The sequence below is a fragment of the Condylura cristata genome, unplaced genomic scaffold (genome assembly GCF_000260355.1).
Source record: "Condylura cristata isolate star-nosed mole 26May11 unplaced genomic scaffold, ConCri1.0 scaffold00048, whole genome shotgun sequence".
In the NCBI taxonomy this organism is placed as follows: Eukaryota; Metazoa; Chordata; class Mammalia; order Eulipotyphla; family Talpidae; genus Condylura; species Condylura cristata.
The window spans coordinates 47680-48709 of record NW_004567149.1 but is presented as its reverse complement, the minus strand read 5'-3'; the positions used below and the strand labels follow the sequence as shown (position 1 = coordinate 48709).

The window sequence follows — 1030 nt, the reverse complement described above, 5'->3', positions numbered from 1 at the left end:
CCCAGGACTTTGCGCCAGGCCTGGGCTGACTTGATCCTTACAACTGCCCTGACTATAAATCCATAAGAAGTCACTATCACTGATAAGGGCAATAAGAGAAAGACTAGTGAAGCAATGAACAATTGGACTTCATTGGCATGGACGTCCACACAGGCAAGCTTAATCATTGAGGGTACCTCACAGAAGAAATTATAAATCTTCCGATGTCCACAGCGAGGCAGCCGGAGAGTGACCGCACACTGAATGAAGGTGTTTCCGATTCCAAACAGCCACGCAACACCCGTCAGAGCCTTGCACACCCGTGGGTTCATCACAGTGGCATAGTGCAGAGGTTTGCAAACAGCAGCATAGCGGTCAAAAGCCATCACCACCAGCAGGACACACTCAACACAACCCATGGCCAGGGACACATAGAGCTGGACCACACAGCCCAGGAGTGTGATGGTCTTGGGGCCCCGGAGGTTCCACAGCAGCTGAGGGACAACACTGGTGGTAAAGCAGAGGTCGACTATGGAGAGTTGAGTGAGGAAGAAGTACATGGGTGTTTTGAGCTTAGGTTCAATGGAGGAGACCAGGATAATGACCGTATTTCCCACTAGGGCCAACAGGTAGGACACTAACACCACCATGAAGATTATCTTTTCCAGGCGGGGCTGGTGAGAGAAGCCCACCAGGATGAAGTCCCCCTTGACACTGCTATTGGTGATGCCCATTACCTGTTCAGAGACAGAAAGTATTAGAAGAGCTTAGAAAGAGGGTCTGGTTGACCGCTTGCCACAGCATTATCCCTTTCAAAGAACTCTTTGAAAGAGTTAAGAGAAATTGCAACCACCATTGCACTCTGGCCACTGTCCTGCAGGAGCTACAGACAATGACAAATGACAGGAATCTGGTCAGAGAGTGCAGGAAGGTTCATTGGAAAACAAGCAGCTTCTCACAGATAACCAGGAAGGCTGAGATAAAATTTATCACAGAAAAAATTAAAGAAGGAAAAAGAAAGTCCGATGAAAAAAATGCATTAGCTCATAGC

At 48.2% G+C, this 1030-nt stretch overlaps 1 protein-coding gene across 1 annotated transcript in view; it reads right to left on the bottom strand.

Moving 5' to 3' along the window:
- LOC101620358 (olfactory receptor 2G3-like) overlaps positions 1-713 on the bottom strand; it is an 11655-nt gene extending 10942 nt beyond the window's left edge. Inside the window, 1 exon segment of the mRNA XM_012734151.1 lies at positions 9-713. Coding sequence (XP_012589605.1) covers positions 9-713 — 705 coding nt within the window.
- Positions 714-1030: the final 317 nt, after the last annotated feature.